Source organism: Biomphalaria glabrata, chromosome 5 (genome assembly GCF_947242115.1).
Source record: "Biomphalaria glabrata chromosome 5, xgBioGlab47.1, whole genome shotgun sequence".
NCBI classification, from domain to species: Eukaryota; Metazoa; Mollusca; class Gastropoda; family Planorbidae; genus Biomphalaria; species Biomphalaria glabrata.
In genome coordinates this window covers 27,625,285-27,640,358 of record NC_074715.1, presented here as the reverse complement: position 1 = coordinate 27,640,358, position 15,074 = coordinate 27,625,285, and the positions used below count along the sequence as shown (strand labels likewise).

General features: G+C 32.0%; 1 protein-coding gene across 5 annotated transcripts; it reads left to right on the top strand.

Annotated features, from left to right (window-relative positions):
• The first annotated feature begins 1,966 nt into the window (after nucleotides 1–1,966).
• LOC106066752 (zinc finger Ran-binding domain-containing protein 2-like) lies at nucleotides 1,967–13,628 on the top strand. Of its 5 annotated transcripts, none has more exons than XR_008777923.1 (8): nucleotides 1,967–2,193; nucleotides 3,272–3,324; nucleotides 8,213–8,318; nucleotides 8,509–8,671; nucleotides 8,879–9,043; nucleotides 9,137–9,567; nucleotides 9,832–9,939; nucleotides 10,321–13,628. XR_008777923.1 is itself a non-coding variant. In XM_013225836.2 (8 exons), exons 1-8 carry the CDS (start codon nucleotides 2,135–2,137, stop codon nucleotides 10,325–10,327), a joined length of 1,023 nt encoding a protein of 340 aa, XP_013081290.2. In that variant the 5' UTR covers nucleotides 1,967–2,134; the 3' UTR covers nucleotides 10,328–13,628. The 5 variants fall into 5 exon arrangements, 3 of the variants coding, with proteins under 3 accessions (XP_013081290.2, XP_055885391.1, XP_013081284.2); XM_013225836.2 differs by having other exon boundaries at nucleotides 9,137–9,498; XR_001217622.2 differs by lacking the exon at nucleotides 9,832–9,939.
• The last annotated feature ends 1,446 nt before the right edge of the window (nucleotides 13,629–15,074 follow it).

Genomic DNA, 15,074 nt, shown 5'->3' with positions numbered 1-15,074 from the left:
AAAAATGTGTTTACAAATGTATAATAAACAAGTTTTTTTTCACTATATGGTACCAATATAAACAAAGTATACATTCTCTCCCCCCCCCCCCAACACACACACACGAAAAAAATGTTTTAATAACTTTGACTATTTCATGCATGCATAATGTGAAGTATGAATGGCTGCCTGGTCTTGTAGAATGTTAGTACTTTAACAATAATTGAATAACAAACTTTGAAACCTAAAATAATGAACAAAAATATTTATTGTTCTGTACATTAAAAATATGTCTAAACCATGGGCGTAGCCAGGATTTTTTTTCGAGTTTATCCCCGAGTCCCCCCCACCCCCAGTCAGACAGAACGGTGTATGCGAGGTGAACGCCTACATCGTTCATTCAGGTCAGTACAAGGGAGCTCTTGTTTGCTATTGCTGGCCTTAGGGTTCCAAAGTGCTTTTGCAAAACTCTACAGGACTATTTTTAATGGATTAAAAGGAAAGGGTCGGGTAAAAAAAAAGGGGGGGGGGGCATTTGTTTCTAATCCTATAACCTCGAATTATGGTAGTATAAACACACACGCATATAAAATTAATTAAATTTCAGAACTACATTTTGGTTCCCCTCCTAGTTTTCACCCGCTACCAACCATGCAACCTCTTTCATTTAGATTTAGGCTACTAATGATTTAATTAGAGCAGTGGGCTGCAACGTAATGTACAAATGTGTTCAAATATCAATAATTAGCTTATTTTAATTAATTTTGTTCACAAATATGAATTCAGCATAAAAATTGATTCCCTCCCCCCCAAGCCCACTGGAATAGTTTTATATAGCCCACTAGGTTCTACATTATATGTATAAGAAAATATTCGTTGGATGTCTTGTGGATGACTTGTTCATTCTTGAGGTTCTGTACTTTGTGTATGTTGATGTTTCGCCTTTTTTTTTTTCGACTTATCTAGACACATCTCTCTCTCTCTTTCTCTCTACTATGCCTACTTTTAGATCTACATATCGCACAATAATCGTCTAAATGTGTTTTTTTTTTTTATTAGTGCCATTAAGTGTCGTAAGAGCATGGAGCGAATTGTATGAATTAGCAGCTAGGCGGCTAACTATAAATATGATGTATTATATAGGCCGGTTCTAGTGGCCTAGCTGTGGCTATAATATCTTCTTTACGGTACCTCTATCGCTATTCTTCAAGCCGTAACATCGAGGACCAAAAAGAAAATGGTGGTCATTTTAAGTTATTAGTTAAAAGATTAAAAAACATTTTAAAATAAAAGAGTGACATCGATCGACTTTTTTTTTTATGAAAGCGGGACATATATATATATAGGTCGTCGTCATGCCAATTAAGTCGGGTCGTCTGGTCATCCCTTATATAAAGTCTAGTAGATCTATATTATAGCCCACATCAAAATCTAACATTCATTAGTTATTAAGATAAACATAATAGCTCTATAGGTTGTATAAAGAAGATAAAATATATATTTTTTAAAGTAGCCTATAACAATATAATTCGCATTCATGCACTGCCCCCCCCCCCCAAAAAAAATATGGTTAAAATTTAAATAAGTAGTATTATATATTCTTATGAAATAATTTAAATTTTGTACATAAATTGTGTGATTTTTGTTTAAAATTTCGCGATCGCCTCTACTCCCCCCCCCCCCCCCATTCACCCAAATGGATCCGCTAGTGTGTAGCATAGAATCTATATAACTTAGATTATAGATACTAATGATTCTCGCATTAGAGGCCTACCACTTTGTCATTTGCAAATCAAAACAATTAATTACATATATTCACGTAAATCGTAAAGTTTCTTCTCACTTTATTAATTTTTTATGTACCGAAATTAATCAGAAATGTTTAAAAATATACTAACCATATCACATTTTTCTTTAAAAATGAAAGATTCTATCTAGTCTAGATGATTTATTATTTTTATTATTATTTTTTAACCTGCAATTCTCATCGATGTCCAGGACACACATTGAAAGAAGGCCGTATTCTATAAAATAGCAAACTCTACATATCTGTGGATTAATTAAATAATTAGATCTAGTCTAGATCTAGATCTTTTTACATCTAAATTTAATCTAGGAATCAAAATCCTATACTATAAAAATAAAGTCTACAACAATGTCATCGAAAGAACGCTTCAAACCGAATGAGGGAGACTGGATATGTCCTGATCCTAAGTAAATTTAATAAAAATTTATTCTTCATCTTGACTTGACGTGTAGCAGTAAGCAGTGACTGACAGTGTAAATCACAAATGACAAATCAAATGTAAATGAGTGTAGCCTGTACTAGCCTGTAGGTCTAGATTCAACTGACTTGATTGACTACGTCTACTGTAGTGTGTAGTTTAGAATATTTCGATCTATTCTATAGTCTGAGTATAGAGTGACACTGTTCACTATAAATATAGTCACTAGTCAGTTACCAGTATAATTCAGTATATTAATATTTTAATTAATTAATAGATCTACATATCATAATCATAGTCAAGTGAAAGTGTCATAGTCATACTTTTTAGAATTAGAATAATTAGATATATATTCTACCTTATATAATTATACTAGATCTAGTCATAGTCTTAGAATTAGATCTACAAGTACAATCAGTAACAATGTAACAATAAGTTGCAAGTAACATACTCAGCTCTGTAACTTACTTAAGACTTAAGTTAAGTACTGTCTTAAGGTTTATTCTTTTTATTATTTACTAATTATTTAGTCATTGCATTTCAGGGCCTACTTAGCCTCTCTACTTTAGTCCTAGACTCTAGATTTAGCTAGTCTCTGTCTACCAGATCTAGATTTAATAAAGTAATCGGTATCATGAACGTTAGCGTCATATCATACTCATGGCGTAATGGATAGCTGAAAATTTTGAAAAATAATTTTAAATACATTTAATAAATGTAAATTTAATAAGGTTTTTAATAGATTTGATTGTAAAAAAGAAAACCTTTATATCTTAAAATACTTTTTAAAAATGCCCTCCCCTAGCGACTTTTAAGATGATAAGCGCGCTGCCATCTTGAATCTTGTTGTCAATGACGTTTTTCAGTGTTATTGCCAACTTAAAGTTTTTTGTTTTTTTTAGCACTTTTTGGCACATTTTTTCTTTTAAGAAAAGCTGCTACCAGCTACATAATTACCAATTAATCTAAGTCTAGTATTACATAGTAAATCTAGAATTCTAGATTTAGTCTTAAGTCAACTACACTGTCACTTAAGAGCTTTTATTTATCTTAATGTAACATTTCAGGTGTGGTAATGTGAACTTTGCTAGAAGGCCAGAATGTAACAAATGTGGAAAAAGTAAGTTTTAATCAATGGACAGTTATACTCATCATACTGTATCAGTGTATCACCCTATAATGTATAGACTCATTTCAAAGAGTCATAGTATGACTATGTATAATACTCATTCTCATAGAGAGTTTCGTGTCAAATATTAAACACTTGATCTTTTAAAGATGTGACTGTTTGTCCTCTTTTATTAGATTTGTAGCATTTGTGATAATCAACAATCTTCTTTTCTGAAGTAACATCTATATTTTGAAAGACATAGATAATAAGATAAAATCTAGTTCAATGTTTTATGACTAGATCTATATATTATAATGTAATGACTATTTAATATATTTACATAAAATAAGCTTAGGCCTAATGTGAAGGCAAGGCCTCATTTAATTATAATATATAATATAATACAATGTTATTCAAGATATTTAAATGCCTTATATTATCCCCTTCATACACAGTGTGTACATATTACATGTATACATGACTTTAAAATGATTTTTTTTTCACATGAAAAGTTGTGGAAAAGCTTTTTAAACACAATAAATAAATTTATCTACCTCTTCTTTGTTTATTTTACACCGTATTTTACACAGAAAGGAAGCAAATATTTTAAAATTTCAACTTGAATCCAGTTTGTCAAATAGCACGATTTGGTAAGTAAATTCTTAGGTCTAATTTTCTTATTAAAACTATTCTCTTCGATATATAATTATAATTCATATTAAATATTGTAGTTAAGATTTACGTAATTAATATGTTACCATTTGAAATATAAAAAGATAAATATATTTTGCTAAATAATTTTTTGAAAAGTGATGTGTACAAATGTACATAGCATATATCACATGAGAAAAAAAAAAGCCATGATCAATAATTGGTGGTACGACTTTGTCCTTCTAGATCAGGGGTTCTCAACCTGTGGGTCGCGCCCCCCTTGGGGGTCAATTGACGATTTGCCAGGGGTTGCCTAAGACCATCGAAAATAGGATTGTTATTGTCTATTCTTCTATTACTGTGTGTGTGCGGGGGTCATGGAAGAGTGGGGGGTTGTAAAAAGGGTCGCCGAGCATAAAAGGTTGAGAACCGCTGTTCTAGATCTATAGAATTAAGATCTAAGTCTACTAGATTTTTACAAATAGTAACAATTCTACAAGTGTTTATTTGAAAATTTCGAAGCATCTAGATTATAGATTTATTAGATTTATTTCTAAAAATAGTCTAGATCTATAAATTGATCTAATCGATTTTTTGCATTTTAAATGCTAGGTCTATGACTTCATTTTCTTGTGTGTTTCTGTTTAGTTCTTCAAACTATTTTATTTTAGACTTATAGACTAGATCTAAAATCAACTAGATTTAATTAATGTATAATTTAATAGGCTAAAAAAAGTTAAGTCTAAATATAGTCTGTAGACTTAATTAATAGATTAAAATTTTTTCTGTGTCAATGGCAATGTTGAGAGAATATATTTGATGAATGATGTAGGCACTAATTGATCATTTTATACACATAATTTAAAATGTTAGATTATTAAATATAAGTTATAAACTTAAACATTACATCAGTTCATTTTTGTTTTGTTTTTATTTCAGAAAACACCCTTTATCTTACTGTTAAGGATGTGCTTCAACAGATCACTGCCTGACTCACTGCCTGGTTGTGGGATGATCATCTGTTCGAAACCTGCCTGGTTCCATCCCTGCTGTCCTTCAAGAGAGTTAGGCTTGGACGAAATATTACTACTTAATTATCTTCATGACTACACACAGTGACATCTAACTGTGAGGTCTTATTACAACAGATCGCTGCCTGGTCGTTTGGTTTCAAAATGCCATCATGATGGTCACCTTTTTTAATCCTGCCCAGTTCCACCCCCCTGCTGTCCTGCAGGGTTTTGTACTAAGATGTAATATTACTACTTAGAATACCATGTCTCCCCCTAGAGGCAATCTACTGTTGAGGACTTGTTACAACGGATCACTGCCTTCGTTCTGTATGGGCTTCGAACTGTCGTCTTATAGGTCACCTGTTCAAAACCTACCCACTTCTATCCCCTGTTGGCCTGCAGGAGGTTTGGGCTAGGATGTATTATTATTATTTAATAATTATCATCTCTACACCCAGAAGCATTCTACTGTTGAAGACTTGTTACAATGGCTCACTGCCTAATCATTTGGTATGGGTTTCGGTTTGTGCTAGGATATAATTATCATGTCTACACCCACAGACATTTTACTGTTGAGGACTTATTGTGAGTCACTTCATGGTCATTTGGTATGAGCTTCGGACTGTCTTCATGATGGTCATCTGTTTGAACCATGCATTTTTCCATCCCCTGGTCACTGAAACCTCAAACTTCATTTAAGCTTATTATGAATATTAGCACTTCTTAAGCTATCTAGATTATATACAATGTGAAAATATATTTATGTACTGTTGTGTTGTTAGAAAGAGAGATGCTATTCAAACATGGTCTTTTTCTTATTTCGCAGCCTTGGACTTCACAAGTGTTTGTTAACCCTGCTATAACTGTTTGTGAAAACACATGTGTGTGTGAATGTAGGCTTGCTTTAGGCTTCTTCTGAAGCATGAACCTGAAAAGTTGTAGCAGAATTAGGTCAAAGGTGTACAAATGGTAGGATGGGATACAATGGGCGAAGCTGAATACTCAAAATGCTATTTTTAAGTAGGCCTAGTACTAGTAAGAAAAATAGTGATTTTTAGAATGCCATTTCTTAATAAAATAAATTGATTTGATAAAAGTAAATAAATAATTGATTTATAATGGTTGTTTAATTATTTTTGTTAGAATTTTTCTCTATATAACTATGTTTAATTACATCCCATTTTACTGCATTGGTACACAGTGTGTACAAATGTACACATTGTGTAATTTGCTTTATTATTGACCGATGGACTAATATTTTGCTTGACATACTCCTGAGGTCCATTGCATAATAACCCACCCACAAAATAATTTTTTGGAACAAGAACAAAATAGTGACTTCGTGTACTAAGGGGATAAATCTAGATCTAGTCTCTTGATCTAGATCTACAAATTGAAAAAATACAATTCGGTTTCCTTGGTAGTTAGGAAAAGCTAGAATAAAAATACAAATTAGTAATTTATCAGGCATAATAATGAACACAAGTACATCCAAGTAGTGTTGAAAATTGCAGCTACCCCCCCCCCCCCCCCACACACACACACAATTTTACCCAAAAGTGATTAGACCAGAGCACACTGATCATGTAAGACATGATATATGTATATATACACAAAAGCAATAGTAATAACAATATATTTCAGTATTTTTTTAAAGGCCTCTGAAAGGGGAAAAGACGCTATTAGTTTTGTGTGGAATGTCTGTCCATCCGTCTGTCCCGTTTAGATCTCGTAAACTAGAAAAGGTAGTGAAAATCTGACACCATAATATTTTAGACCATTCAAAGTTCTGATGCAATGGCAACTTTCTTCTTTTCTGAAAGCGAAAAATCTAATTTTTTAAATCACTTATGCAAGCAGTTTTTTCATAAAATTACACCACTTTTACAACTATTCACTATTAATAGTAACAAACACGGGAGGCTCTTTCAAAGGAGAGATGTCAATTTACCATGTTTTTAACATATTTATGCAAATGGTTTTAGATTTTTGTCAAAAAAATGTTTTTATTACATTTGTATTGCTAATTTATGTAAGTTCTGTCATACACAAAAAAAAGTTTGTTTTTTTTTAAAGAAAAAAATCTATTTAGTATACATATAAGTTGGGCATAATTTAAAACAACAATTGCTAAGTAGTTTTTCATATTATCGCGTGAACTGCAGTGGTACTCACATGATATAATACACCTAACTAAAGGAATTTTTTTTACTGAAATGTTTTTTTCTTGAGGATTTGAATAAAAGATTGGCCCTTGATAAAACAATTAGATCAATTAGATATTCATTATAAGACATCAGTTAGGCCAGGTTCACATCTAACTTCACATTCACTTTCACCTATCCTTTGGTCTGCTGGACCGCTGGGGCACCACACAAGATCTGTCCACCTTCTTTCTCCATTCATCTCTGTTATTTGTCTTTGATTGAATTTTATTCTGATGTTCTTTCTGAAATATTGAAACCTGCCTTTTTACCTGCCTGGGTGGACCACTTCGGGGGCCGATTTTGAGTTCGTGTTTCCACACAAACTGTCTTTGTAACCTTGGGTTTTTTTTGGGTCCATGAAGTCTATAAATCCTGTTGCTCTTTCAAGCAGGTTACTCAAATGACCCAAGTGCACAGCAAATAGAAAAACTTGCTTCTAGTCTAATATTAATCTAATGTTAAATGTCAGGGTCATATTAAAGGTCATATATTAAAGACCTTAAAATCCTGTCATTTCATATTGCCTGTCTTTATAAGATATTTTCTAATCCTGTCATTAGCAAACCATTTGCCAAATGAAGTCAGATCATTAATAATTGTACCTCAAAATCCTGTTTTTCCATATGTTTCCTGTTTTTCTACTCAGATCATATCAAATTTTTGTCAAATGTTGTCATATCATTAATAAATACATTAAAATCCTGTTTCCTGACATAGTATCATCACCCTTATCTGTCCTCAATGAAGTCATAAAATTCCAGTAAAGTTTTTTTGTTGTTTTTTTTGCTTAAATTTCACTCATGCCTGTTATTTTCAGTGTCTGACTAATTGTTTCAAGAGCTCTTCTGTGTCTAAGGGCATCGCTGTTGCCTTACATCTATGTTTATAAGCTACTGAACTGTTGTTTTGTTTGTCAAATTTTGGTCTCTTTTTAAATAATCAGTTTTTATGCCCTTGCATGCTCTGTGTTATCTCCCACCTTGGCTAAGTTTGTGGTGTTCACATTTTTTAATTATTTTTTTATAGATCGTAAAGATGGAACAGTTTTTAAAAAAGGGGGAACAGAAATTGGAAAACAATTAGCAGAAAAAAGTAAGGGGCTGTTCAGCGCTGAAGATTGGCAGTGTAAAAGGTAATAGATAATGATTGTGTTCCCTTTCATTTTATTTGATATCTTTTTTTTATGAAAATAAGTTTTAAAAACTTCAACTAACAGCATAATTTTTTTTTAAAAAGCTTGTCTATACCAATTTAGCTTTATTAAAGGTAAAGGTTTTCTGCATATTATATTCTCATATATTCTTATGTTTGTCTAAACCTAGTTGTGGTAATGTCAACTGGGCTCGCAGAATGACATGTAATATGTGTAATGCACCCAAATATGGCAGGGTTGAACAACGTACTGGTTTTGGTGGAGGTTATATGGAAAGAGATGAAGTTGTGGAGTATAACAGGCGAGAAGAATCTGATGATGAATATGATGAGGTACTTTTTAAAGTTTCAGTTTACTATATGAAAATTTTGTTTTGCATATTAAGATCCTTCAAAATTTAAGATTTTTTATTCCTTCCTTTTAATGTCAACATTTTACATTTGATAATAAACAATCAATAAAATTCTTAGCTAAAAATTCAAGTATTAGATTGCTTTTTTATTTTTTGAGATTTCAAATAATACTCTGTTTTCATATAGTTTGGTAGAAAAAAGAAGAAATTCAGAAATTTAAGAAATAGTACAGAAGACCCAAGTAATGGGAGCCAACACTTGGTGCAAGATGAAAAGCAAAAAGATGTAGAGGATGATGAGGAGGATGAGGAAGATGATGGGGATATTTCCAAATACAAGCTGGACTCTGATGTAAGCAATATTTCTGTTGCTTGATACATAGCCTTTTTCTTTCATTTGAATAACTTAATCAACATATTAATATAATGTTTACTTTTGATCTAGGATGATGATGATGAAGAAGGAGATATCTCTAAATACAAACTAGACAGTGAAGGTGAAGATGATGAAAAGAAAAAACATTCCTCCAGCTCTTCCCCTGGCAAATATCGTTCATCTAGTTCTAGTTCTTCCAGTTCTAGCTCATCCTCTAGGTCAAGGTCCTCATCACTTTCAGATAGAAAGTCAAGATCTAGATCACAATCTGACTCAGACAGCAGGAAAAGGTCCAGGTCTCGTTCTGATAGTAGAAAAAGGTCACGGTCTGGTAGTAGGAGGCGCTCTCGATCTAATAGCAGGAGGCGTTCCCATTCTGATAGTGCAAAAAGAAATACTCATTCAGAGAGAAAGCATCTGTCCAGGTCCAGGTAAAAGCAGGGTAAATGGTAACAACTCTAGGTAACCAAATGGTAACAACTTTAGGTAACCCCTACAAGGTCAATATCAGTTTTTACTTTATTGTTTTATTTTTTTGGGAGGTTGTAGTTCTCTTGTATTGTTGTATACTATCTGTTTTTGTTTTGTTCTTTTGTTCCTCTATAGCATTTATGTGGGTTGTTAAGACTACATATCTTAAGAGATTACAAGCATTTTTTAATGTTTTTTATTTTATTGAATATTTTGTTTATTTATTATTTTTATTTTATAGGTGGTTAGAAGGCTGTATTGGTTATAAATTAATGCTTTTCTGTTTAACTTAGGTCTCGGGACAGAGACAGTAAAAGAGGACGCAGAGAAAAATCAAGTTCCTCAGGGTCAGGTTCTAGGTCCCGCTCGCCTCTGTCCCACTCGGATTCCAAACGGTTGAGGTTTGAAATAGGATTGAATGGCTTTTGTCTGCCATACTATCAATTATGTTTTTAATAATTTTTTCCAGGACTTTTCATTGGGAAATTCCATATGTAGATTAAACATAGAAGTTAAGTTTTTATTGGGAAATTCCATATGTAGTTTAAACATAAAATTTACCTAAGATATCAATTTTAGTCTTAACTTATTCTTTTAAAACATTTTACATTTTTTATTTCTAAATGATACATGTGGGATGATTTCATTCTGATTAGCCTAAGCTGCTTTTCACTAGACTTTATTCATGTTTATAAATAACTTTTATAAATTCATGATTTTAACACTTAATTTGCTTTGATGAAAAAAATCCTCTAATCTTTGCAAATTTTTTTTTCTTTCAGACATTAAAAGGTTGTTATCGGATACAAGTGATAAAGAAATATCCTTCAAGGCACGTTTTTCAGAATTACCCATGAGTTTTAATTTATTGCTACCTGGAATGTATTGTTGGAATTAGATAAGTATATTTCTGTAAGCTGTCAAAAATAATTTAAAAAGAAAAACATTTAATGGAAATTATTTGTTAGTACTTATATTTTACAAATGGCTCAGTTATTCTAAATGGGCCAAACGTTCATATATTTTTTAAAAAAAGTGATTGAAAAAAAGAAGTATTTGTTTTTGATAATATTGAATCTTCTATGAAATCTATAGTTATCCATTTGTAATTGTTTTTTCTTTGTTTTTCTGAATTTAAAAATGATGTAAGAGATTGAAGAGAAAACAAATCCTTGAAATTCAGTGACACAAATGATTGACTATAAACTTGTGTATTGAGTATATAAACCTTTCAAAACTAAAATCCAAATGATCAAATATTGAACTTAAAATGTCCTGGTATTGCTAATGCTCTCTTTACACCTTTGACCCAATGCTAAATCTACACAAGACTATCCACTGATTTGTTGGCCTTCTTACTTTCTCACCATTACTTGTGTTAGGATAGTCACTACCAACACAATGAAGTAGCCCTTGTTTATGTTTACATTTGTTTAAATGTTAACATTGTTGCTTTATAACTTTCAGCATTCAGATTTCTATGAATCATCTTCAATACATTTTTTTTTATTTCAATTAAGTTTTCAAAAAAAATTGAAAGTCATTTTTTGTTATACAGCAAACATTTTTCCATTTTTATCTTAGTAATTTATTTTTTGGTAACAGGGCATATTTTAGACTATAAAAATTCTCTAATTATTCAGATATTCTAATGGTACCAGTATAGTAATTTTTAGTTCAGCTTTCATATAAATCTGCTCTGCTGTTTAGATCTACAAGCTTTGTTTGTCTCAGTACATTACAGTGGAATCCAGATAATTCAAACTAGTGGACACTTTCCTAAATTTGAATTTTTTTTTCCTTTTTTGTCCATACTGTAAAAAGGTGGTTAATTCAGAGTCAGTTATGCTTATCACCTGATAATTCGACACTTTTCTATTTATTGTACACCTATAACTAGCCATCTGTCAATCCTTCATTATGCTGCAAATGAATTTATTTCCAGCATTACATTTTGTATAATTCCTAATGTATAGTTGTTGACTTGCCTAATCTGGTGGGTGTCCCTAGTGAGGTGTAAAGTCTGGTTGACTGACACATCTCCCATGCCTCTTTTCAGACAATAGGCTCTCTGTTGGTATTACTGTCTAGTAAGTTCTGATCAGAATGTCATTGTCAATTTCTTCAAGTGCAAATTCTTTGAAGAGAAAATATGTTTCTTACACTAGAAATGTCATCGCGGCAGGATGTAATTAAAAATTAAAAAAAAAAACATTACCAAAGAAAGCTGTTGCATTGAAATATGAACACTTTGCCAACAAATAACCATAAGCAAACATAAAATACCCTCTTTTTGTAGGATATTCTTAATATTTAGTTATTTCTATAAGTAGAATTCAAACTTATATTTTAAAAGTCCCTTTCTGTCCAACAGCACATTGAATTCAGTGGATCTCACTGTATTTGTAAAAAAAAAAAAAAAAAAATCCATTATGATTTCATAATATGAAATTGTTTTAAAAAGAATAAAAACAACAACTGAAGAATGGATTATCTGCTATTATAGGTGCTGAGTGAAACATTCAATGATAAGAATTATTAGCATTAATTTTGACAATTAAGTTTAATTTGGATGTCATACTTAGCTATATTAGGGAGAAATGTATTTGAACATGGAATTCTAAATGATAAAAATTGAGAGACCCCAATTTCTTGTTTTTGTTTTGTTTACAAGAGACTTTACTTGTATGATTAATGGGCCATATTTTTAGAATGGAATATATACATTGTTTATGGAAGTATATTTGTTGGATACTTTTTTTTTTACCCCGGTAAAGAATACCAAGTTTCAATTAAATTAGCAGTACAAAATAGAGAAACGTTGTTTTTTTTATTTCTAATGTTACTTTCATCTTTATATTTTTCTAAATGAGTAGAAATATGGTACTTTTTTTTGTTAGCATTAATTTAAAAAATCTTGACCCATCCATCATGCAACAGGGTGTAGAAAAATGTTTAGTTTACTGCAGCATCAACAAACCAGACTAGTATGATAGTATTTATAAGGTGATGATGTTCAGCAAGGAACACATTTGAACAAACATTGTTTTAATTTGAATCACAGTTGCATAAATCCAAAGAGTGAAAAAGTTAAAATTCTTGACAGTGAAGCAGCTTTGCTTTGAGTTTCATTTATCAGACTCTACTTCTGTGGCTGACTAAGTTTGTTTCTTTCCTCATTTTGAAAGTGCGCTTAAGAATCACACTTTGTTCCATTTAAAAAATTCCTGAGTGACTAGTCCATATTTCACAGCTTGTTAGCTGTCTTCTACCCAAGTTAAGCAATCTCACCCACATACATCAGAGGTAATATAGTGTCTGCTTGGGTGTTAGAGGAGGTAGGCTTTTCCCCTTTGGCTTGTCATCTTTGGTGGTTGAGATCATTGCTACGTCTGTAACTTGTCTTGTGCATTGTTCACATTTCACAGCTTGACTGCTAGTTATATACACGTTAAATGATTCGTGTACAAAGTGGCAGTGAGGATGAATTGTCCTGGAGTAGTTCATAGTGAAATTTAGTAAAATAATATTTTTATTTATAGCAGTGTCTAGTATGTGTTGTATAAGTATATCTGAGTAGCAAAAAATTTAGGGCATCATCAAGTAATTAGAAAGGAAGAGGGGGGCTAGTGTAGTAGATTCAAGGGAAAGAGATACAAGGAATAACACAAGTTGATAAGTTCAAATCGACAACCTCTTACGGTGAGCATATTTTTAAGCCAATTAGGAAATAGACTTTATCATGGAAAGACAAGACTTAAATTGCACTATTTCAAGGTGTTAACAAATTTCAATATTGAAGTATTGTGATGCTCACTGTATGAAGTATAGTGGTTGTACTTATGCATGTCATTTATTGTTCCTTTTATCTCTTTATCTTGTTCTTTTTACTACAATTTGTATTATTTTTATCTATTTATCACTTATTTTTTGACAGTTAATTCAGACATGTTTGTTTGTAGTCAGATGTATATGTGTAGACATAATGTGTGCTTGTGTGTAGCCCTGAAGTCCATGCACTTGTTCAACCTATATTTTTATCCTTTGAGTGTTTGTGTTTCATTCAAATAAAACCCAATGAACCAGTTTATCTTTAGTAGTTTCTGTTGTTTTTAACTTTTTTTTTTCAGCTTGGACATTGTTAGCATTTTTATCTGTATCAAAGTAACAAGTTCTAATATTTAAAAAATTAGATGATGGGTCTAAATCACAAAATATGAAACTCAAGAATTCCTGATTCTGTGGCCAGACTAACATCCATTTTTAAACTTATTTTTTGTATATATGGGTACACCATTTTCCAAGTGATATGTACACTGAATTATGTACAGCTAAGCTACATTAGATCTTCCTGTAAGATCTGTAATGTACCGTTACTCATCTCAGACCCTGTGATCTATAGGGCAGATGATGTAAATGTCATCTGTTTTCATGGCCAATTGTTAATGTGGGTGTCATGTGGCCAGTGCAATGGTCTAAACGTCTGACAAGGCATGGAAGCACAACCTTGTCCAGACTACAGTTAGCCACACCTACAGCACACACTCCTTTGTGCTAAAAATTAAAAGAGAGAAGAGCGCCCACCGTGTGAGTACTGTGAATCTTATCTCACCATGAAATATCCTACTTGATTGACCCAGATACCAGGATACTAGAGAGAAATATTTTGGAAAAACACTGTTTGATAATGTTGACCTTGGGAAAATACTGGGCTTTATCCAGAAGGTGGGGTTGACTACGAAGGTTTTATTTGTGATAGGGCAAAGTAATTGTGACTAATAAGATTTACAACAGATTTTTAATTGGATTATATAAATTTCTACCATCTGAGCTGTGAATGGACATTGTAATCACTTGGCTGTTAAACATTTAGCTCTTGAGCTATAAAGGGGGAATAACCCTTGAGGGATTATGGGCACGACATGGCCTAAATTGTGCCAATATCAGTGCAATGACAAACTATCTTTACTTTCCCCAACCAATGTCATATACTCATTGGAGTTGAATAAACAATGTTCTATTCCAGTCTTCGCCAAGATTTCAACCCGAGACCGTTTCAGCATTTAAAAAAAGTTCTAGGGTGAAAAATAGTACAGGATTTGTTTTGTATATCCTGTACTAAGAAGTGCTATTTGAGACAGTATTGAATAAATAGGATTGTACCTGGTAGTTGATTATTGAGTTGTTGCCATGAAGGTAATGAATTTAATAATAGCAAAGCATTGGATGAGGCGAATTGTCCTAATTTAGAGCAGTGAAGATATACATTTCCTCTAATCCAATTTTCAGCTAAGGTTTGAGAATATTCTGAATACCGTAATACCTCGGTGGATAATCAATCCATGTGATGATGCTATTGAAGAGACGGATGGAACATAACAAGAACTGCTCAGATTAAATACAAATGAATAACTAAAAACACAATTTTAGAAAAGGATATAAGCTCTTAGTCTGGCTTCAAAAAGATCAGCTACTACTTAACAGTTGTTAGTTTTTTTTCGATCTTCATATCTAATGGCATAAAGTTTCAACAAGG

Excerpts from the sequence above, each read along its gene's own strand:
- LOC106066752 (XM_013225830.2), top strand. The coding sequence starts at position 2,135 with ATGTCATCGAAAGAACGCTTCAAACCGAATGAGGGAGACTGGATATGT. Across the intron at positions 8,319-8,508 it reads GAAGATTGGCAGTGTAAAAG|TTGTGGTAATGTCAACTGGG; the intron begins GTAATAGATAAT and ends GTCTAAACCTAG. Across the intron at positions 9,044-9,136 it reads AATACAAGCTGGACTCTGAT|GATGATGATGATGAAGAAGG; the intron begins GTAAGCAATATT and ends CTTTTGATCTAG.